This window comes from Oncorhynchus nerka, linkage group LG7 (genome assembly GCF_034236695.1).
Source record: "Oncorhynchus nerka isolate Pitt River linkage group LG7, Oner_Uvic_2.0, whole genome shotgun sequence".
NCBI classification, from domain to species: domain Eukaryota; kingdom Metazoa; phylum Chordata; class Actinopteri; order Salmoniformes; family Salmonidae; genus Oncorhynchus; species Oncorhynchus nerka.
The window spans coordinates 51,869,785-51,891,979 of record NC_088402.1 but is presented as its reverse complement, the minus strand read 5'-3'; the positions used below and the strand labels follow the sequence as shown (position 1 = coordinate 51,891,979).

The window sequence follows — 22,195 nt, the reverse complement described above, 5'->3', positions numbered from 1 at the left end:
AGTAAGACCACAGAGTTAAAACTGACAGTGCCTTACTGTGTCTTGTCTGCAGATCCGTTCGGACCAGGACCGTAACATCTCCATCCGGTACAGCATCACGGGGGTGGGAGCGGACCAGCCACCCAATGAGGTGTTCAGTATCGACCCTGTCGCCGGGAAGATGTTCGTCACCAAACCCCTGGACCGAGAGAGGAGATCGTCGTACCATGTGAGTCACACGCACGTAATTTACGCACCTGTGTAATGAGTTAGTGACAGGCCGGGCAGGTTGTCCAGATGAAGTGTTGATTGAGAGAGTGAAGGCCGAGGCTAGCTACAGCTACATGACATTGACCAAGTACCAACACTCGCCCTACAGACCATGAGAATGACTCTACCACAATTGGTCATCCACTCATTCATGCTTCGCTCTACAATTGTGTGTCTCTCTCTCTCACTCTCTCTGTCTCTCTTTCTTCTTACCCCTCACATCTCTCCATCCTGTCTGCCACGCATTTGTTGGACTCAGGGAGCTCGGAGGTCCAGCTTTCCAGGAGGATGCAGGATCGATGGGGTGATTTGTTAGGAAAGGCCAAGGCTTGATGACGTCTGCTTGACTTAAAGCTCAGTCCCAGGCTGGATGGAGGTGAATAGCATCCTCTAACTGTACACCAGTTGGGTCGAGGTGAGGGGCGCAGGAAGACAGGTTTGAGGAAGAGATAAAGCTGTCAGAGCTGGACCTGTGTCTCTGTCGGACACTATTAAAGAACCGAATGTAGCCACACAGTCAGCAACTATACGTTATCCTTTACGTACGTAAGACTGAACAGAACATGAGCAATGCTTTGTGGGTAAAAGTTCTCTTTCGTTATCTTACAACTGTAATATCCTTGAAGATGGCTAATGCTTCCTCAAAGCGACTTTGTAGGCAGCTTTTTCATTCAGCATTGGGTTTTAATGTGCGTTTCTGATTTCATAACACGGATTAAACAGAGACACAAGAAAAGTTTGAAGACCAAAACTTTCTCCTCTTCAAAATAAGCACGCTCCGATTCATAGCAGGCCAGGGCATCCAATCAGATAAAAAACAAAAATAATACTTTCAAAAAAGGAAGAAGTCAGTGTTCTGGGTCTTGTGTTATCTCCATCGGATGCTTGGCCTGTGCCAAGTGCTGGGCGCCACGGTGCGTGGCGTGGTGTGTGTTGTTTCCTCCCTCGTACCCGGTCCCTTTCAAGATGATAACTTTCATTCGGACCCAGAATTACATCTTGGCTTCTTTAAACACGGCTGGTAATCTCTTACTGGCGGTGTTATTGAATGAGGGTGTGGGGGCCGCATGCCGCAGCGCAGGGGGAGAGATAAGGGCTTGCGGGCTCCCAGGCTGCAGTGTAGCAGAGTGCTCGGATATTGGGTGCAGGGCCAGAACAGACGATGCAGAGGGAAAAAGTTAAGTCAAATTAACCTTTGGGAGACCTGGCTGATTCAATTTTTTTGTGAGATGCAGAGAGGAGAGAAGAGGGGAGTGGTGGGCGGCGAATAGAGGGTGGGGGAGAGAGGACGTTCACCTGTCTTAGAGGAGGGAAGTGGATGGAGCTTCCTCCTAATTCTATTTCCCGTCACAAGGCCACAACCCTGTGGTCGGAGGCATCGCTATGACCATCTTATCAGAAGCATCGAAAAGGTGGAGGACCTGCGGCTTCAACTTTGATATTGCTCTCCTCTCAACTTGTTTTGTTTCTCTTCTTCTTGAGAATCAGATGGGTCTTGCTATGTCTGCTCCAGGATCTCAGACATTCTGACAGGCTACATATTTGCCAGCCTTAGCTTGTAGCAGTGGGATGTTAGTCCAGGGGTCCCCTATATAATTCCTAAACCTTCACTATTTTAGTCTAATGGGATATTGTTGAATAAATCCTCTTTTGTGGACTTAAAACATGCTAGTAAGGTCAAATAGCAGTATGTCCAGTAAACCCCCTGAAAATATGTTTTGTTTCATTTTTCAAATGGAGTCTGTTAGTTTGGCTCTCTCGCTGGGTGCAGTAAAAACAGAGCGTAGATGTTTATTGAATCTTAACAGATACTCTATAACTGAGTTATGTTACCAGCATTTTTCTCCCTCAGTGTTCTTTATCAAAAAAAAAATATTTCAGATATCTGGACATGCTTCCCAGCCTGTATCGATTTGGGTATTAATCCCATGTCCAAACTTTGTTTGAAATCCTAGAGTTGGCTGCTGCTATTGATCTACGACAGGACACAGCTGAGCCTGGCAGCGGGTTCACATCAAATCGCTGTGTTTGTGATGTGGGCTAGAGGTTAAGAGATTTTGGGATTCCCCTTTAAAAAATAAAAAAAACTGAATGCTGGACTGAGATCCAAGAAGACCAGGAGAAGAAGGATACAAGGAAATACTATTTTTAAGGGAAGTCAGCTTTTTATAAAAGAGGTTGTTGTGTTTGTTACTTTGAAGACACCAGTTCTGAGGATTCGGTGTTGGAGATGAGAATGGACAACATTTTAGGGTGTGACATTTCTCCCCCAGAACTTTACATTTAAATGAAATATAATCATAGTTGTTGTTTTTCTGGTATATATTATTGGTGCCGGGTGCCCATTGGTCTGCACAATTGATGTATGCAATGCAACATTGTTTATTTCTCTCTGTTCCCGTTGTTTTTCCAGAAATATGCCTTAATGCAGTGTCTAGTACTGGTTGCCACACTGCATATCAAGCATATCATGTTACCGATGTTGAGTTTGTTAATGGTAACTTAACTGACCTTCTCTCTCTCTCTGTCTGTCTCTGCCCCCAGCTTCGTGCCCATGCAGTGAACATGAATGGTGAGCGGGTGGAGAGCCCCATAGACCTGTACATCTATGTCATAGATATGAACGACAACCGGCCTGAATTCAAGAACCAGGTCTACAACGGCTCTGTGGATGAGGGCTCCAAGCCAGGTAAACACAGGAAGGAAGGGAGGGAGGGATAAAACACCACCTCTTTCTCACAGACATGGACGGACGAAAGCTACGATGTAAATCACACTGCAGAGAATAGTGAGTTTTACAACAGTCTTTGTACCTTCCTTTGCTATTCTGCGTGAGAAAAACCGAGCCCGAAGAGGATACCGTTCGGGGCTTTTATGTTTATTTTTCTTTAATAGATTTATTCTGCTTCACATTCCACTTGATATAGACCAGAGGCATTTATTCAGATGGAGGGCTGCAGTGTGTTCATTTAGCCAGCTCTAGTGCTGGGCTGCATGGCCATAAAGCTGTGGATGTTGTGGCTGGAGAGGATATTGAGGATTAAATGTGCCAAGCTGCAGCTGTAGCTCCACTGACTCATTTTATGTGTTCCCTCATGAGGGAGATTGTGTGTGTGTGTGTGTGTGTGTGCGCGCGCGTGCGTGCGTGTGCATGCGTGCGTGTGTGTGAAAGATTGAGAGAAAGACTGATGAGCCAGGACTTATTGCACTAACGGTGATCTGAAATCTGAAGAGGTTTCCTGGGCCTAGCTGTGTACTTTACTTTTCTCACTAACTCTCTCTTTCTTTCTCTTTTTCACTCTGAACCGATTTTGCTACAAACTCTCCCACCCCAACACAAGGACGCACGCACGCGTGCACACACACACAAACACATCCCCAAACCTCAGCGGTAGCATGCGTGACATGCAGCCGAACAATAATCATAAAAAAATAGTTTTAGAATCTAGAGCTCCAGTGGTTTCAGTGGGAAGCCAATTACTGAGTTGAATTCGCTTTCAAATTAAAGAGTCATTTAGAGCCCTAATCCTGTCAGGCACAGAGCAGGACGCCCGTAGAAAGGGTCCACATTAAGCCCCCTAAGAGTGGCGTTTAATGAAATTACCCAGGCGATGGGTGACACGGTGTGAGTCTCCATCTCTCCTCTCTTTTTTTTTCTACAGAAAGGGAGAAGGGGAGAGAGATGGGTGGAAGATTTATACTTTCCTTCGTTTGAACCAAACCAAAAGCAAAGCCCCTTTCTGCCTGTCCTTTATCTCTCAATGTGTTCCTCTGGTCTTTCTTCCTCTCCTTTCTCTGAGTCCTTTGGAATCTTCCTTCTCTCTCCTCTGCCCCATTGACAAATGCTGCTTTGAAATGTAATGGAGTTTGAGATGCGGGCCGTGGTGTGAATTATCTCTGGACGGAGCCTGTCGCTGGGATGATATCACTATCTCTGGTAATTAGAATTGTATGGAAACTACTGCTGGAGAGGAGAGGACTGAGAAAGAGAGCAATTGGAAAGGGGACTGGGACAGAGAGAGAAGAGCGTAATAAGGAATAGAGGAAGAGGGAGAGATCAGTGTGTGTATGAACCAAGGTTATTATAGTAAACAAACTAAAAAATCCTAACAAATAAAATACAATTACAAAAAATACAATTTGAAATACTAAAACTGTACTGAAACTATTATATAAGACTCCAAAACTAACTAGAATAAAATAAATCACGAATTAGGTTCAGTTTTATTATTAGTTTTTCTCAAAATATTGGGGTTTTCTAATCATTTTATGCATTATTAATATCTCCAAAAACACAATAACTACAGGATAATATTGAAACTAAATATAAATGTGTGTGTAAAACATTAACTAAATAAAAAACATCAAATCAGATTGATCTGACACTAACCGAAACAAAACTGAACTTGTACAACTAATCTTGTGGGGACACACAATTCAGTCCCATTCAAAATGGTATTTTCCCTAACCCCTAAACCTAACCAATACCTTAGTCCTAACCTTAACCCTAGCTCCTAACCCTAAACCTAATTCTAACACTAATTCTAACCTTAACCCTAAACCCCTTAGAAATAGCATTTGACCTTGTGAGGACTAACAAAATGTCCCTAGTTGGTCAAATTGTTGTTTGTTAACAATTCTTGTGGGGACTACTGTTCCCCACAAGTATAGTTAAACTTGTCCCCGCACACGCGCGCGCGCACACTCACTCACTCACGCACGCACGCACGCACACACACACACACACACACACACACACACACACACACACACAGCTTTAAGTACTGTTAAAGCTTCAGGCATTCTAAATGAGTGTGGCTATAGGAAAACATAACTAGCTCTAAGAATACAAAGAACAAAGAGATTTTCAGCTTGTCCGACAATGTTATGGAAACACTGTAACCATCTGTACTGTGAAGGTTTCCCACACCCTCTCTCTTTCACACTCACAGAGATGCTTCAAAGGTAGGCTGCAAGAGTGGAGTGTGTATGATTGTGTGTGAGAGAAGGTGTGTGTGAGGGCGGGAGTAAGTGGACAAGTTCCTTTTTCATGGCCCGGTGCCCCCGGTGGGCGCATTTTCACATTTTAGGCCATTCCATTGGTCCTTAAGTGAAGTCTCCAGTCACCCGGGCCATGCAAAACGAACTTGTCCACTTACTCCCGCCCTCACACACATGTTCTCTCACACACAATCATACACACTCCACTCTTGCAGCCTACCTTTGAAGCATCTCTGTGAGTGGCCTATTCCTTTTCACTTCTTCCTGTGCCATCCAAATCTGTGCATAGCCTAGTCAGTGGTCAAGTTAACAGGTTGCTAGTTAGCTACATGATTAGCTAGCTAAACAATGCAGTTTGTTATCAAACCCAAAAAACATGTGCGGCTCGCGAGTAGTTTAAAACGGCCTGCGGCATGCGCACGAATCCGCAGCAGAGAGAAAAACATAGCTCTGGTAATATTGGGTATAATTATATAATTTAATATGCCATTAAGTTTGACATGATTTTGGCTAGAGGCACACGGTCTTCAGCAGAAAGCGGTTTCATGTAAAGGTGCAAGCATTGACTGTAGCAGGTGTTCCGTGTTGTGTTCTGTGCACAAAGGGGTCAGTGCGGAAACATGTGCGCTTAAAAGTGCTGCTCCATGGCGATAAACAGGTCACCCGTTAACGCGCTAATAAAAACACAAAACTATAGTAACCTTGGTTTGAATGTGTTTGCGTGCAGTGTGTTTGTCCCCGCGTTCAGTATGTACGCCCAGATTGACTGTTGCCTCCTCGTCCTCAGGTACATTTGTGATGCACCTGGCAGCCTTCGATAATGACGACAACACCACGGCCAATGGGATGGTGCGCTACCGGATCCTGTCCCAGACGCCACACAGCCCCATCCCCAACATGTTCACCATCAACAGCGAGACTGGAGACATCGTCACCGTGGCAGCAGGCCTCGACCGCGAGGTCAGTAACCCTGGTAACGCTGGTGGGATGTGTCCTCTGTGAAAAGTAGAGAGTTTTTCTGGTCAGGTCAAAACAACTCCTGGCTGTCCACATAAGAAAGGAGGATAATGTGAAGGTGAATAGCAGTGCTGCAACTGCCTCCGGGAAAGAGTTACGTAACAGAATCAGGCAGTGTGTTGTTTTTAGGCTATTTCCATTGTATTTTTCAACTCAAAAGAGGTCCATCTTTGGGCCTTAAGGCGTGTGTGGTTGTAGCCCATCTAGCATACATGTTCTTCGTGGGTGTTTGTCACCACACGTCACGCTCTGCTCAGCGTTTCCCAAGCCGCCCCCTTGAGGTCACCTTGTTTATGGAGCTGTCACGTTATGACAACATCCTAACATCTTTATTTAAGTGACACGGATGTCCCTGTGACAACACTGTCAACGCCCTAAAGGGAATCTCTCTGCTGCATCACCCTAGCTACCTGTCACTGCTGACAGACCTATTAACAGCGCGTCATGGAGCCTTCAGGTGTGTGTGAGTGTGTGTGTGTGTGTGTGTGTGTGTGCGTGTGTGTGTGCGTGTGTGTGTGTGTGTGTGTGAGTTCGCATCCTTGACACCTGTCAAACACACACTGAAGTACATGGAAGGAAGGAAGAGAGAGGCTGATGAGTTGGACATGGAAAGAGAAAAGGAAGGGAGGGATGAGAGATAACGGCAGGTAGCCTCTATTGGTTAGAGCGTTGGACTTGTAACCGAAAGGTTGCAAGATCGAATCCCCGAGCTGACACGGTCAAAATCTGTCGTTCTGCCCCTGAACAAGGCAGTTAACCCACTGTTCCCAGGCCGTCATTGAAAATAAGAATTTGTTATTTTAACTGACTTGCCTAGTTAAATAAAGGTAAAATAAAAATATATAAAACATATAACTGAGTGATACAGAGAGGGAACAGTATGAAACAATATGGGAGACACCAATAAGGAAGGAAGGCAGGGATGGATAGAAAAGGAGATCAATTGATGAAGAAAGAGGAAACATTTTAGCTTAACCCCTGCTTGTTGTTCCACATCTCTTTTATCCGAACACTGCCAATCCAACCTGATTCATTCCCAATGTTGGATTAGAGCTAACACACACACACACACACACATACACACACATACACACACATACACACACACACACGCTGTACACAAGCTCACACTGAAACACACACAAACATTCTTTCTTTTACACACAAACACACACGCAATCTTTCAGTTGGCGCACACCAATGTACTTACCTCAGAAAGTTTCCTCCAGCATTCCCGTAGAGAACAGATAAGAACACCCTTACCCTTGCAGAAATCTGAGTGCATATATACATAAACATGAATACTTAACAGAACAGGAGGCTGACAGAGAGCGAATGAGAGAGTAGCACAGGCTTCGCTGTTACTCTAGCCCAGTTTTCAGAGTTCGGCTACAGTCTCATAAGGTCTCTCTGCCTGCCTTTCCTCAGGAGACGCCAGCTTAAAGGAGGTTTTCTCCAAGAAAGCCAGATGTCTAAGTGTGCCCTCTCTCTGATCTATCACTTTCTCCCCTGACTCCTCTCCCCTACCACACATGCCTTTCAACACGTTCCCTTCTTCCTCACTCCTTTACCCATCCACCGCTATAGTCCTCTTATCCTTAGCTCTCGCTTTCCTTCTTCTTCGTCTTAAAAAAAAAACTTGTACGCTACTCGGCTCATCCCAGCCTCTGCATCCTTCCTCTGTCGTCTTTTCTCGTTCCCTTTGTTTTGCCATTGTCTAGGAACCGGTAGACTCAGTGGCAGCAACTCTGTGGAGAAGCAGCTAGTACAGTGCAGGACAGTGTGGGGGCGTAAGGGCGTAGTGTGGAGAGTAGTTGGTGATCTGTCGTGGTTTCGAGAGGTTCCGAGGTGCTCTACATAATTAGCGGCTTGTCTAATTAGTGGGCCTGCGGTACACACTGCAGATTCTCCCCGATAGGACTGGCGGGCCAGCTAGGGCTCCTGAACAAGATGTGTGTTTGTGTGTGCGTACTTGCGTGCATACGTGCACGTGTGTGTGTTCGTGTGAGCGCACATCTGTGTGTGCATGTGTGGATGTGAATGTGTGTGTGGTGGGGGGTCGAGAGGCTGCTGAGCAGAGCTGAGCTGAGCTGTCTAATCCTTCTGATGTGGATTCACAGTCTAATTGGGATATTTACTCTGTAATTAGCAGGTGAGGGAGACACTGGGAGTGTAATTGGGAATCCCAGGGAAGAGACACATTATCCTGACAGCTCCCAGGTCCTGTCCCCTATGCCTGCCTGCCTGCCTGCCTGCCTTGCCTGCCTGTTTGTCTGCAGCCTGGGACAGGGGGAGAGAGGGAGGGAGGTATACACACAAACAGACTCAAACGGGTTTTCATAAAAACACATACACATACCGGTATAATCAAATATCTATGAATAGGGCAGCATTCTAAGGTGAATGGGTTGGTTTCAGCACCATGGACAGCTCAGCAGAGCGCCATAGCTGTTGTGGTTTCCCATTTATGTTGACCTTAGGACCATGGACAGCTCTTACATGGGCTGTTGTGTAAAGCTGTGACACATTCAGCTTCTCTCAGCTGATTCTCAACTCTCCTCATTTCTGGAGAGCATCTCCACACAAAATGGTGGCTGTGAATTGTAGGCTACACATAGGAGAGCTGGTTGCCCCAACGTGAGGAAAGAAGAACATTAACCAATTTCTAAAAAGGCAAAGCAACTGTGTGAAGAGTAGAGGGAGGAGGTAAAACAAATGGAGGGAACATTTCTCTGTGTTCCCCCAGGTAGGAGTGCTGTTCTGTACAGAACTTTCCACAGTGCTTGGGCTCCCATTAAGATGAGTGATAGGGCCCGAGGTAGGGGCCAAGGTAGGGGAGGGAGAACAGTCATGGGAGGGGATGAACAAGCCGTTTTGCTTCTAATTTCGTCAGAGACATACCGGACCCACACTGGCAAAGCTGTTACCAGGCTAAAGGTTTGTGGCTGAGGAGAGAACCACAGTGGGTGTAGAGGCAACCTAATGTGTGTGAGAGAGAGACAGAATGTGTGTTGTGTAAAATGGTTTATTATTTCTGCACAACCTAAAGAAGAGGATACATTGACCTCCTTGAACTCGTTATGCAGTTTTGTGTGATTGAGCATTGAGTGTTGTTGTTTTTTCACTGTGTTGTAAGTTTGATTTCTGGTTTCTCTTCTTAACTGTCTCTCTCTTCTCTCTGTGTGATTGTCCTGTAGAAAGTGTCCCAGTACAGCATCATAGTCCAGGCCACGGACATGGAGGGCAACCTAAACTTTGGCCTGTCTAACACGGCCACCGCCATCATCTCTGTCACAGACATCAACGACAACCCGCCGGAGCTCACCTCCAGAACCGTGAGTAGAGAGTAGGGCTGTTACGGTGACCCTATTACCACCACACCAGCAGTCATGAGTCACGACCGCAGTAAAATTCCCTCAGGACGTGCGTAGTATCCAACTCGCTAAGGCTCAGTTGTCCTTCTAACCATTCTGACGTCACTGCAATCAAAACAGTATTGTGCTTTTACAACTCACCTCACTGCGATTGATCAATTTGAAGCAAGAAGTTCAACAACAGGTTGAAACTGAGTGGAAAACATGGTGATTGTGAATGTGGCTTCAAAGCCTAACAACGAAATGGACAGTGCTTTCTAAGTTGATGATCAATTCAAAACACTCATATGCATATTAGAGCTTATAATTATGCATAGGCCTATATATGCCCGAAAAAAAGAAAAAAAAACTGAATTTAAATAAGGATTATGCTGTTTGTTGTACAATACATAGCCTACCGCATATTACGCACCACAGAATAACATTTTAAAAAGTAGTTTAAGATGTCTTTAATTGGTCTAGCCTATATTCCAAAATGAAACAAATTGTAGTAATGGCCTTTGAATGTGGACTGTATTATAATGCATACTGGATGGACTGGATGGTTACCTTATTCTACGCTCTAAAGCTATTCGTGAGTCTGGGAGAGGCCTGGGCAATGCTATCGGTTCATTGCTTGTGCAGGGCGGCTTTACCGAGTTCGCTTACAATTCTAGTGTATTTGTATTTGATATTGAATAACCTACTAATAGGGCTTTTTCCCCCCCTTCATAATTAACAGGGTGTCACATTAGGCTACCGTTAGCTATAGAATATCTCACCACCGTGCGTTTCCATCTCCTCACCTCTCTCCTTCATTACTTTTCTCAAGCATGCAGAGAGAGGAGGTGTCAACAGATTAATAAAATATGTTTAGTTGTGAAAACATGTTACTTTCGATGTTCCCAAACAGATTTCAGACGGTTTCCCCGAATTAAGCACTTGGTAGCTGGAAGGAACAAGGTTGGGGAGCCCGTGGCATACAGGGTTTGGGTGGAATATCACTTGTCGAGCAGCGAGAGGCTGCATACTCTTTAAACAATGGTTGATGCGAGGAGTTGAATAACCGGAGGTGGGATAAGTGGCATCCCTTCGCTATTGGAGTGCTTAGGCAGATGGCATGTATTTGTTTCCCCTGCCCTTGTTCCTGCCCATTTGACAATGGGCCATTCTAAATCGAAACTAGTTTAACATATTAGTAAAGAATATATTCATTTGAGAATTGTCCGATGGGTGATAAGATGATCACTTGACGAGAGAACGGTGTGTGCAGCCTGAGGTAAGGGTCAGAGTGCAAGCTTCTTCTTTTTTTGCTTCTTTCTCAAATCCTCTGTAGTCACGTCATGCAGCCCATATACGTTTGGATTTCGAAGGCATTATAAGGTTTGTATCCTTAACAACTAAAGTTGCCAAATAACTCGTAGCCTTATAGGACCCATTTCAAATGATTACTTTTACACTCAACATAGCTTTCATATGTGCACTCTCTCCGGGATGGGAAAAATATCCTTTTTGATTTTATTCAGCTAAGTTCAATTATATTCTTCTTACTGTAAAATCATATCATATAAAATAATGAAACAGGAATCATAAGCATATCTTGTCTGCTAAATGAACAAGCCCACAGCGTATGGCATGCCGCATAGCCAGATAACATACAGTAAGCCGTATGCATGACAACAACCGGCTGACAAAACGTCATGACCGCCACAGACCAAGTAAGGGGCGGAAGAGGAAGAGGGAGAGGGGAGGAAGAGGGGGGGGGGGGGGTATGGGAGATGGAGGACTGGAATACAGGGGAAAAGGGTAGAAGACGAAAGTTATAAGGCGAGAGCAGGAAAGGGGTGAAACACAGCCCTGGCATCATCTTTGAGACAGCGCGCACTCCTGACCTGAGTGAAAAGAAACATCCAGTCGTCAACGTTCATCACCCGGAGAACAACAGCAAGCAGACTTAACGATGATTATAGTGGTGTAAATGGGGATGATCATTACCGTATATGGGAGAGAGAAAAAAAAAAGGTAATTCCTGGAGTCAACCAAATCAAAGTAAAGAGCGATGTGTGTAACCAAGCAGTATGGAGATCAGCAAGACTAGCATACGTTGCTGCAAATGTATCCATACATCCTCTGGTCTTCCAGGGGATGTTGATCATTATACAGTAGTTCCCCCAGCAGCGATGAGTACCTCTTGAACAAGCCTGCTGTCCACACACAAATTTGAGTCATTTAGCAGATGCTCTTATCCAGAGCGACTATGTAGTCGTGGTCCCCTGTGGGATTTGAACCAGCAACCCTGGCGTTGCGAGTACCGTGCTCTACCAACGGAGCCACACAGGACACACACAGTCGTACCCTGGAGGCACCATGCTGCCAGACATCGTAAATGTGTGGAGGGTTGCAGATAGGGGAGAGGAGGAGGGATGAGATGAGGGGAGGCGGTGAGTAGAAGCAGTATTCCTGATAGTTGGGAAATGAGAAAACTCTGAATGATTTGTTATCCGAATGGCTGGAATGGGTAGGGTGGCTAAAAAAATATAAGGGAGGGATGGCTGAGAGTAAACAGCAAGGAAGGGGCTGTGATTTCGACAGCACAGTGCAAACAATTAAGCAATTAAGCAGGCACTTCTGTACATAAGCAGGTACTTATGATTGTAAGCAAAGATGCAGTGGCTAGTGAAGGTCTTCACATTTTTCTTACTTCAAAGGACATCTAAAAAGGGATTATATTAGAGGTTTTTCCCCTATAGATCTGCACAACCTACTCCACATGTTCAAAAGGAACGATGTCTTGATTGTGTACGTCTTCACACCCCTGAGTTGATACTTGATGGATGCACCCTTGGGCAGCCATTGCCGCTGTGAATCATTTTGAATAATATTCTATTAACTTTGCACAACTCTTAGGGCAATATTATGCCCATTGGTTTTGTCCAAATTGCTCAAGTTCAGTAAATGTGTGAAGGAATCATTGAGTCAGTGCCGAGACCTCTCAGGAACACTCAACACCCCTTGGAAAGCCATTCCGGTGTGTCTTTGGCATAAACGTGTGCAATTGTCTCACTGAAACATGACATTTTCAGAAGACTGGGGAGGTTTTTCCTTTAACTTTTTACCTGGGTTTTGCTCCTATCATATTTATTTTGATCCTGACAAACTCCCCAGTCCCCGTTGATGACAAGCATACCCATACCATGATGCTGGCACCACATGATGCAGCAACATTGAAAACGTGGAGTGGGTTGTGTTGTTTGGGAGGAGATGAATCAAATTTAAAGTCCAGGTAGGAGATAATGGACCTTATCGTATATTTATGTAGTTGGTACTGTATATTAATTAATATACATTACCAGTCAAAAGTTTGGGTTTTTCTTTATTTGAACTATTTTCTACATTGTAAATAATAGTGAAGACATCAAAACTATAAAATAACACATATGGAATCATGTAGTAACCAAAAACGTGTTAAGCAAATCAAAATATATTTGATATTTGAGATTCTTCAAAGTAGCCACCCTTTGCCTTGATGACAGCTTTGCACACTCTTGGCATTCTCTCAACCAGCTTCACCTGGAATGCTTTTCCAACAATCTTGAAGGAGTTCCTACATTGTGGAGGCCAGGTCATCTGGTGCAGCACTCCATTACTCTCCTTCTTGGTCAAATAGCCCTTACACAGCCTGGAGGTGTGTTGGGTCATTGTTCTGTTAAAAACAAATGATAGTGGGACTAAGTGCAAGCTTAGATGGTGTATGGTACTGGATGGTGTACTGGATGGTGTATCGCTGCAGAATGCTGTGGTAGTCATGCTGGTTAAGTGTGCCTTGAATTCAAATCACAGACAGTGTCACCAGCAAAGCACCCTCACATCATCACACCCCCTCCTCCATGTTTCACGGTAGGAACCACACATGCGGGGGAACATCCATTCTCCACAAAGACACGGTGGTTGGAACCAAAAATCTCAAATTTGGACTCATCGGACCAAATGACAGATTTTCACCGGTCTCATGTCCATTTCTCATGTTTCTTGGCCCAAGAAAGTCTCTTCTTATTGGTGTCCTTGAGTAGTGGTTTCTTTGCAGCAATTCGACCATGAAGGCCTGATTCACACAGTCACCTCTGAACAGTTGATGTTGAGATGTGTCTGTTACTTGAACTTTGTGAAGCATTTATTTGGGATGCAATTTCTGAGGCTGGTAACTCTAATGAACTTATCCTCTGCAGCAGAGGGAACTCTGAGTCTTCCTTTCCTTGGCGGTCCTCATGAGAGCCAGTTTCATCATAGCTCTTGATGGTTTTTGCGAATGCACTTGAAGAAACTTTCAAAGTTCTTGAGATTTTCCGAATCAACTGACCTTCATGTCTTAAAGTAATGATGGACTCTCATTTCTCTTTCCTTATTTGAGCTGTTCTTGCAATAATATGGACTTGGTCTTTTACCAAATAGGGCCATCTTCTGAATGTCACCCCTACCTTGTTGCAACACAACTGATTGGCTCAAACACATTAAGAAGTAAAGAAATTCCATAAGCTAACCTTTAAAAAGGCACACCTGTTAATTGAAATACGTTCCAGGTGACTACCTCATGAAGCTGGTTGAGAGAATGCCAAGACTGTGCAAAGCTGTCATCAAGGCAAAGGGTGGCTTTCTTTGAAGAATGTAAAATATAAAATATATTTTGATTTGTTTAACACTTTTTTGGTTACTACATGATTCCATATGTGTTATTTCATAGTTTTGATGTCTTCACTTTTATTCTACAATGTAGAAAATAGTTTAAAAAATAAAGAAAAACCCTTGAATGAGTACAGATTTGTCCAAACTTTTGACTGGTACTGTATATGGTTTCTAACTTAGAAAAGTATTTTGTACATCAATTGTACAATGGATGTTCCCTGCATATAAAAACCACAAAGAACGCAAGATCTTAATTTCTATGACTCACACAATCTTTATAGAAAAAAAATCTAATTGAATCAATTACATTTGGAAAAACGAATTTGAGTGTACATTAGCAAGCCAGCAGCAGCTGAAATAGAAAGTGAATTCTCTCCTCCCTTCCTCCCCGCTTTTAGCTTGTGGCTATCAAGTGTCTAACTGGCTAGGTTTAGGATATTTACTAGCCCATACCAGTGACAAACTTAGCTATGTTAGTGACATAATTGTTGTTACATTTTGACACGGGCCCTTGAGCAGGCGTATTCATGCATGTATGTGTATTTCATTAACCCTGTGTCAGTCATTAAGCCACGCCGAGCCCTCCAGTGGCCCAGGGGCGATCGGAGCTGATTAATTCAGCTGTTTATCGGAGCTCCAGTGCAAAAAAAGGAAAGAGCTTACGCAGGTGGAGCGCCTCGCGGCACAATCATTAGGAGAGAGCTGAGAGGTGAGGGAGAACGGGGGAGGGAGGCACCGTACGACAAGAGCAGGGGAACACGGGGATATAGGAAAGGTAAGAGACAGAAATGAGAGGAAAGAAAGGAACATCAGCAAAGGCGGTTTATTATGAAGCTTCACATATAATATATGTATATCCGACTGTACGGTATGTTTTGAGGGCATGTGGATGTCTTGTCAGCATGACTTTTAGCATGTGTTATTTTTTCTTCCTATCTGCAGCTTCTCTGGGTTGTGAGTAGGTGGGTGTGTTGGGGAGCTGAGGTGCTGAGGTGCTGAAAACAGCAGAAGTATCATTTCCACGCTGGACGTTACCATAGGAGTTAGCATTAGCATGCACCCTGGGGGGCCAATAAGATCCGTACGAGGATGAGTTAGCAGATTCGCTAAGCATGTGTCAGACGTAGAGCTCATCAGCGCTATGTTGCGCCACAGCCACACAGCAGGGGCAAGCACAGAGAGAGGGGTGGAGAGGGAGGAGAAGGTTGTGGGCTGCAAGGCCCGAGAGTAAGTAGATGGGGATAGGGTGGAGGAGAGAAATTAACAATAGAAGGTGGTGGGTTGAAGGGGAAAAGAGTGAGGAGACAAATGAAAGATTTTAATGGCAGAAATGTTCCTTCCAACAGTCATTTGTTCAATAATTTCACCACTTCTTTACTCCACTGACCATCAATGCACATTGTACAAATGTTCCAGAATTGGATCTGCTGTGGCATCTATGATGGACTATTCTAGCTTTTCCATATCCATAAGGAGAACACACGGTCAGGACCACTGTAAATCAGACCCCCCCTTTTTTTTTAATTTTTTTTTTACTATATTAGGATTCTACAGTTGCGGTAGCTGATTGATGATAGTAGTTTGTAACGGATGGAGTCTCATCCACTGTATTTTTGTTGTGTTGAAGTGCATGTCAATCACCCAGCACAAATGGGGGTTAGCTGAATAAATGCTGTGGCGGATATTGATGATGATCGCCCTTGTTATTTTGCAAAGTGGAGGTCTTGGATTCACAATGAGCAGGGCACTTTTTACAAGCTCCCTCTACAAATCATCCAGTTCACCAGTGGGCTACATAAAAGCCACTTTGTCGACAATGAAGGCCATTAAGCAAATATTTAGTGTTTGCAGCAAACCCAATAAATCTATCAAAGCGTCCCAGAAATAGAAAGTTTTGGAGAATTTCTCTTTAATGTTACAGATTAATATTTCATCAGGCCTATCGGAGGCTGACCTATTTTTCAAGGCGGCAAGGCAGGCAGGCAGTGGGTGGGGTGTTTATGTGTTTCAAAGTGGATGTGTTCATCTGTTTGTGTGATTATCTTTGTACTTTTGCCTGTGAGTTTAAGAAAAAAGTAGATGTGTGTGTGTGTGTGTGTGTGTGTGTGTGTGTGTTCCCTGTGCTCAGTAGTGAGGAATAATCCCAGCCAGTAGGAAACACCAGCTTGGCCTGGATCCTTTTCCCCTCTCTCATCCTGACATCACCTGGGCTCCATGATGAAGCTCTCTGTCACCCCCATCTGCCCCTCTCCCACCGCCCCTCCCCTTCTCTCCCCTGCCTCCCCCTCTCCCCTTTCCCCCAACCACCCCCTCTCTCCTCTCATCTGGTTCCTCCTACCTCCTGCTCTGCCTCCCCTCCTCACTGCCAATAATGTGACGGCAGGATGAAGACAGTCCTCGTGCACTATTACTTTGACTGTGTGATTATTCCTCTGTTCTTTCTGTTATTCACTGTGGGCCTGGAACACCTTAAAATGACACCCCTCTTAAGCACAGACCCACTGGCACAGACGTCAGTTCAACGTCTATTTTTATTTACATTTGGTTGACTTCTCAACTAACATGAATTCAACTTGAAATCAGCCCTCCCCCAAAAAATCCCAGTGAAATTGGACTCATGAAATTCCCTTACGTTGATGACTTTCCACATTGATTCAACAAATTATTTTGTTGAAATTACTTGGAAACAAAGTTGATCCAACCAGTTTTTTCCCCCTGTGGGGACAGTGGGGACCCTTGTTCTGTAGACTCTATAGCAGCCTTTGAGTTTGTGAGTGTGGTTATGTATGGTCCCTATACAGTGGGGCAAAAAAGTATTTAGTCAGCCACCAATTGTACAAGTCCTCCTACTTAAAAAGATGAGAGAGGCCTGTAATTTTCATCATAGGTACACTTCAACTATGACAGACAAAATGAGAAAAGAAAATCCAGAAAATCACATTATAGGATTTTTTATGAATTTATTTGCAAATTATGGTGGAAAATAAGTATTTGGTCAATAACAACATTTTATCTCAATACTTTGTTATATACCCTTTGTTGGCAATGACAGAGGTCAAACGTTTTCTGTAACTCTTCACAAGGTTTTCACACACTGTTGCTGGTATTTTGGCCCATTCCTCCAAGCAGATCTCCTCTAGAGCAGTGATATTTTGGGGCTGTTGCTGGGCAACACGGACTTTCAACTCCCTCCAAAGATTTTCTATGGGGTTGAGATCTGGAGACTGGCTAGGCCACTCCAGGACCTTGAAATGCTTCTTACGAAGCCACTCCTTCGTTGCCCGGGCGGTGTGTTTGGGATCATTGTCATGCTGAAAGACCCAGCCACGTTTCATCTTCAATGCCCTTGCTGATGGAAGGAGGTTTTCACTCAAAATCTCACGATACATGGCCCCATTCATTCTTTCCTTTACACGGATCAGTCGTACTGGTCCCTTTGCAGAAAAACAGCCCCAAAGCCTGATGTTTCCACTCCCATGCTTCACAGTAGGTATGGTGTTCTTTGGATGCAACTCAGCATTCTTTGTCCTCCAAACACGACGAGTTGAGTTTTTACCAAAAAGTTATTTTGGTTTCATCTGACCAAATGGCATTCTCCCAATCTTCTTCTGGATCATCCAAATGCTCTCTAGCAAACTTCAGACTGGCCTAGACATGTACTGGCTTAAGCAGGGGGACATGTCTGGCACTGCAGGATTTGAGTCCCTGGCGGCGTAGTGTGTTACTCCCATATCTTTTGGGTGAAATTCCACAGTGTGCCATCACAGCAGCAAGATTTGTGACCTGTTGCCACGAGAAAAGGGCAACCAGTGAAGAACAAACACCATTGTAAATACAACCCATATTTATGCTTATTCATTTTATCTTGTGTCCTTTAACTATTTGTACATTGTATATATATATATATAATATGACATTTGTAATGTCTTTACTGTTTTGAAACTTCTGTATGTGTAATGTTTACTGTTCATTTTTGTTGTTTTTCACTTTATATATTCACTTTGTATGTTGTCTACCTCACTTGCTTTGGCAATGTTAACACATGTTTCCCATGCCAATAAAGCCCTTGAATTGTGAATTGTGAATTGTGTTACTGATGGTAGGCTTTGTTACTTTGGTCCCAGCTCTCTGCAGGTCATTCACTAGGTCCCCCCGTGTGGTTCTGGGATTTTTGCTCACCGTTCTTGTGATAATTTTGACCCCACGGGGTGAGATCTTGTGTGGAGCACCAGATCGAGGGAGATTATCAGTGGTCTTGTAAGTCTTCCAATTTCCTAATAATTGCTCCCACAGTTGATTTCTTCAAACCAAGCTGCTTACCTATGGCAGATTCAATCTTCCCAGCCTGGTGCAGGTCTACAATTTTGTTTCTGGTGTCCTTTGACAGTTCTTTGGTCTTGGCCATAGTGGAGTTTGGAGTGTGACTGTTTGAGGTTGTGGACAGGTGTCTTTTATACTGATAACAAGTTCAAACAGGTGCCATTAATACAGGTAACGAGTGGAGGACAGAGGAGCCTCTTAAAGAAGAAGTTACAGGTCTGTGAGAGCCAGACATCTTGCTTGTTTGTAGGTGACCAAATACTTATTTTCCACCACAATTTGCAAATAAATTAATTAAACATCCTACAATGTAATTTTCTGGATTTTTTTTCTCATTTTGTCTGTCATAGTTGAAGTGTACCTATGATGAAAATTACAGGCCTCTCTCATCTTTTTAAGTGGGAGAACTTGCACAATTGGTGGCTGACTAAATACTTTTTTACCCCACTGTATGTCCCTAAATGTCCCTATTATAGATGTCCCTATTATAGAAAAAACTTTCCTCAAATCAGCATGGAGAATACCCTGGCCTAGCCAACAACAACATCAAAACAGACTTAGTGAAGAGTGTATATACACACACACACACATACATTCTCACGCTGCCTCTTTATCCAATCCCAGCAGACGAACAGGACCACCCCGGGAACCCTCTTTTTCCTGAAGAATGTCATTGGTTCTCTAGACGACCATCTTGCTAGAGCTTCCTAATCTCACTGTGTTTGTGTGCTGGGTCACAGTGTGTCTCAGCGTGTCTCGGTGGGGGGGCCTAATGTTATTGTGTGTAGTCTATGCAGACAGAGAAGGTCTCCTGCGCCTGTCGGGCAGGGATCATCAGCTAGATTCAGCCACGGGACGATTTTTTTCTTGAGTGGATGGTTGGGGCCCGGAACATAATTTCAAATAATTTATAGACTGCAACTTGACTGCAAAAAGCCCAAACAAATAATAATATTTGACAAAAAAATAATATATATATATATTTTCAAACCTTATTTACATTTGTATACTATCACATACAGTATGTCTCTCTATATCTACAGTATATCTCTCTACTTTCCCAAAATGTCAATCACTTGGAGCTGATTTGCTGTTGTCTATACAGTCTTTTATATCCAACAATTAAAATAATAAAATCACCCGCGGGCCGAATTCGTCCCGCGGGCTGCCAGCTGGGGGGGCCTGCTTGACAGACTGCTAAGCTGTGATCAGTGCCCAACCATAACAGACAGACTGACTCCTCTGCTGTCCTTATCAGGACAAAACACATGTGTTTCTGCAGGACATCTAAAAAACCACCCAGAGACACACAAACACATGTCCACTGCCGCCTAAGCCCTCCCAAAAGCAGTCCTTTTCTCTCTCTCTCTCTCTCTCTCTCTCTCTCTCTCTCTCTCTCCACCCCCCGCTCCCTCCATCAGTCTCTCAGAAGAACAGAAAGATGGGGAGAGGGCAATAAGAAAAAAAATCAAAATGTGGAGGCAAGAGGATAGCGTGGGTGTTTAGCTTGTTTAATGCCCCTAACGCACAGGAGTAGTGCTTGTGGAGTGACGAGATAGTTAAGCCATTCGACTGCCTACTTACACAAAGAAGGAGGAGGTGGAGACTTCTGCTAACTCCTCTCATCTCTCTCTCTCCCTCTTTCTTACCCCTGGCAGTTTTCAGGGGAGGTCCCAGAGAACCGGGTCAATGTTGTGGTTGCCAACCTGACCGTGATTGACCGGGACCAGCCACACTCGCCCAACTGGAATGCCGTGTACAGGATCATCAGCGGAGACCCGATAGGTCACTTCACCATCATCACCGACCAACACACCAACGACGGCATGGTTACCGTAGTGAAGGTAAGGCCCTGTGGGCAATCAAAACAATGGTACATGATCTCAGACAACAACAAAAATGCAGTGGAGAGTTTTGTCTATAGCAAATTGGTTCAAAGCTGTTCCACGGAGATTTACATGTAGGAAAGTAACAGAAAAAAAAGCACCCAATTCTGTTTGACCTTTGCTCTGAAAAACATTTCATATTCAATGGGCAGGTGGTGCTAAAATAGTGAACAATTCCACGTCAATCAGCAACTGCCAAATCTAGTGATGACCTGGTGAAAACGGATATTCTCCAGGTCTCACCTAGACCCACTTATCATATCCATTTCAAAAGCACACTTCTTCACCGAGCCTACAGAAAGGTCAAGGTTGAGTGAGGACTGTTGTTGTCAGGTCTATATCGTATGATATTTTATTTTAGTAACCATACGACATGTCCTTGTGAGGTTGATGTAGCACATACAGTGTTATCCCATTAATCTGTGTGTTGCGTGTCAGATCTATAAGTCAGTGTGTGTCCGCCCCAGGCTGTACACTAGCTATAGGCTGGGGAGGGGCAGCTAAGGACACAACGCAATGGGAGCTTTGACTTTGAAACCCCCTAGCTAAGTCTAATTGAGGGATAGGGTAGGTCCTTCACAAGCACATGGGCGCGCATGTACACACACACACACACACACACACACACACACACATATATAATGGCTACTAAGACCATTGCAACAAATTCGATATTGATTTCTCAATTACAAATTGCAGTGGTGTTATAATGTTCTAGCTACTGAGGTGGATGGATACAACAACACAGCCGTGTCTTGTCATCCTATCTGTTTACCGTTTTAGGAACAGGTTTGTGTGTGAGTGTGAGTTTTTGTGTGTGTGTGTGCGTGCGTGCCTGTACAGGTATACTGTATACGGCGTGTATATTTTGACTAGTTTATTGATGAGCTGCCCCTGTAGAGCCAGTTGTAATTCCTCTTTCTGCTCCTTTTGTCTGTCTGTGTGACTCTACAATAACATTTTGAGGAATGGCATTAACACCACTCTATTTCTCTCCGCACCTCAGGCACTGGCATTTTGCTTTCCTTCATTATCTCTAGATGACTGGATTTTACACTGAACCAAAAATATTAACGGAATAAGTGTTGGTCCCATGTTTTATGAGCTGAAATGAAAGATCCCAGAAAGGTTCCACATGCACAAACAGCTTATTTCTCTCAATTAGTGTACAAATTGGTTTACATCCCTGTTAGTGAGCATTTCGCCTTTACCAAGATAATCCATCCACCTGACAGGTGTGGCATATTAAGAAGCTGATTAAACAGCAGGATCATTACACAGGTGCATCTTGTGCTGGGGACAATAAAAGGCCACTCTAAAATGTGCAGTTTTGTCACACAATGCCACAGATGACTCACGTTTTGAGGGAGCGTGTAATTGGCGTGCTGACTTGAAGAATGTCCACCAGAGCTGTTGAATGCTACCATAAGCCGCCTCCAACGTCGTTTTAGAGAATTTGGCAGTATGTCCAACCGGCCTCACAACCGCAGACCGTGTGTAAATACGACAGCCCGTGACCTGCACGTCCGGCTTCTTCACCTGCGGGATCGTTTGTGGACAGCCACCCGGACAGCTGATGAAACTGTGGGTTTGGACAACCAAAGAATTCCTGCTCAGAATCCGTCTCAGGGAAGATCATCTGAGTACTCGTCGTCCTCACCAGGGTCTTGACCGGACTGCAGTTCGGCG

General features: G+C 44.2%; 1 protein-coding gene across 1 annotated transcript in view; it reads left to right on the top strand.

Annotated features, from left to right (window-relative positions):
• The window catches only part of LOC115131893 (cadherin-4-like), a 364,222-nt gene that overhangs the window by 307,376 nt on the left and 34,651 nt on the right, over window positions 1–22,195 (top strand). Inside the window, exons 6-10 of the mRNA XM_029663966.2 lie at window positions 53–208; window positions 2,794–2,938; window positions 6,038–6,210; window positions 9,465–9,602; window positions 20,279–20,464. Of these exons, the coding sequence (XP_029519826.1) occupies window positions 53–208; window positions 2,794–2,938; window positions 6,038–6,210; window positions 9,465–9,602; window positions 20,279–20,464 (798 nt within the window). The remainder of the gene's footprint in view (window positions 1–52; window positions 209–2,793; window positions 2,939–6,037; window positions 6,211–9,464; window positions 9,603–20,278; window positions 20,465–22,195) is intronic.